Source organism: Bison bison, unplaced genomic scaffold, assembly GCF_000754665.1.
Source record: "Bison bison bison isolate TAMUID 2011002044 unplaced genomic scaffold, Bison_UMD1.0 scf7180017458669, whole genome shotgun sequence".
Taxonomy (NCBI): domain Eukaryota; kingdom Metazoa; phylum Chordata; class Mammalia; order Artiodactyla; family Bovidae; genus Bison; species Bison bison.
In genome coordinates this window covers 5,918-7,939 of record NW_011371851.1, presented here as the reverse complement: position 1 = coordinate 7,939, position 2,022 = coordinate 5,918, and the positions used below count along the sequence as shown (strand labels likewise).

The 2,022-nt window shown below is 38.8% G+C and overlaps 1 protein-coding gene across 3 annotated transcripts in view; it reads left to right on the top strand.

The window, feature by feature from the left end:
- LOC104990487 (CTP synthase 2-like) overlaps positions 1-2,022 on the top strand; it is a 27,568-nt gene that overhangs the window by 24,609 nt on the left and 937 nt on the right. The window contains exons 5-6 of one of the 3 annotated variants that reach the window (XR_825590.1): positions 203-241; positions 382-659. Coding sequence is in view for 2 of the 3 variants with exons in the window: in XM_010842990.1 (XP_010841292.1) it covers positions 203-241; positions 382-494 (152 nt within the window). In the remaining variant the exon portion in view is untranslated. Of the gene's footprint in view, positions 1-202; positions 242-381; positions 1,546-2,022 lie in introns of those variants that run through there. The other 2 variants (XM_010842990.1, XM_010844014.1) reach the window with 2 other exon arrangements.

Here is a 2,022-nt window from a genome sequence, read left to right as displayed (position 1 = left end):
GAGTTTCAGCTTCAGCATCAGTCCTTTTAATGAATATTCAGGACTGATTTCCTTTAGGATGGACTGGTTTGATCTCCTTGAAGTCCAAGGAAGTCTCAAGAGTCTTTTCCAGCACCACAGCTCTTTAGTAGGGACAGCAGCTTTTGGAAAATTTGTACAGAGTCAGTCGCTCCAGTATGATTTCTCTTCTTATTTCACTTAGGGGCAGAACATTGCTGTTCACCAGGGAAGGCACATCCAGGTTTGTTTAGGTTTGCCTCAAACATGAAGCCTTTCAGAAGCAAACCAAAATGATGCAAAGATTAGTTGGAGGTACTTTAAAGACTTACATTATTCAGCTTCTGATGTGGCTAATATTTATATTCTTTTTTTTTTTTTAAGGCTCTGAAGTAACTGAAGCCAAGATGAAGGAACTATCTGATGAAATCACCACACTTGTAGAATCACTCTGTTCTCCACCAAACATGGGATGTCCAGCCTCAAGGGGAATCTAATAATACATACTTCAATAAACCAGAATCAAAAGGGTGGTTTTCTTCTTCCTCCAGAGGCAACCTTTGGTTCTTGCAAATTTCTTCAGCTGATTAAACATTTCCCAACCATCTCAATGGACAGAAAGTGTTATGGTGTTTTGTCTGGCATATGGTGACGTCCAGATGGTAAGCAAGGATCTAGGTAACTGAGGCTTCTCCAGGCTATATGGGAAGGCTGGCAGGGCACAGACAATGACTAGTTTTGAGTCAAAAATGAGTCTTTCTGTTACCTGGAATTCAGCCACAGATTTACATGTGGCCCAAGCTTATCTCAATTTCTGACTGTTTATTTCTACTAAAAAGTGAAATGAAACAGGTCCAAGACTAGGGTTGGTAAGTAAGGCCCTGGCCTCAGGCATTGAATTTAAGGGAGCATAAAAAAATTCAGGAGTCAAAATCAGTAACACACACTCACACATATACACATACACACACACACATATTTATTGAGCTGAAATTCACATAACATAAAATTAACCATTTCAAAGTGAACAATGCAATAGCATTAGGTGCATTCACAGTATTGTGCAACCACCACCTTTATTGATTCCAAAACATTTCCATTCCTCCAAAATAAATCCCCACACCCATTAGCAGTCACTGTCCATTCCTCCCTCCCAGCCCTCCGCAACTCCTTTCTATTTCTGTGGATTTGCCTGTTCTGGATATTTCATATTAGTGGAATCATACAATATGTGGCCTTTTGTGTCTGGCCTCTTTCACTGAGCTTGATGTTTTTAAAGTTCATCCACAATGTAGCCTATGTCAGTTCTTCTTTCCTTTTTAAGGCTGAATAGAATTTCCTGGTATGGATTAGAGTACAATTTGTTTATCCATTCATCCATTGATGGGCATTTGGGTTGTTTCTACCTTTTGTCTTTTGTGATAGTGCTTCTGTAGACAGTCATGTGTAAATAACTGCATTTGTTGTTTTTGCCACACTGTGAGGTTTGTGGGATCGTAGTTCCCTGACTAGGGATCCAACCCAGGTCCTCGGCAGTGAGCGCACAGAGTCCTACTGTGCACAGAGTCCACTGGACCACCATGGAAGTTCTGTAAATAATTGAATATCTGTTTTTTTTTTTTTTTAAAGCTCTTTTGGTAAACAGTTATACCTAGGAGTGGAATTACATATGGTAATTCTATTTGACTTTTGGAGGAAGCATCAGTAGTATTTTAATGTAAGAATTTTTAAAAACCAAAACTCATTTTAAAAAATTCACAAAGAGCAAAATACCAGATTTTAAAATAGATAGGATGTAGCCCCGCATCTCCCTCACCTGCCCCAGTCTCTGGCCAGCTGTACAACATTCTTATCCAGTATGCTTCCTGATTTCCCTGTTGAATGTGCTTGCGATGACTTAGTTGTTGCTTACATTTGAGCCTTCTGAAACTAATATAAATATTTTAACTGCTCACTTGATTTTTTTTGTGGTTGTCTTTGGCCTTTAACTTTTTTCTCTTAATGCTGTAAAACATTATTTTGTGA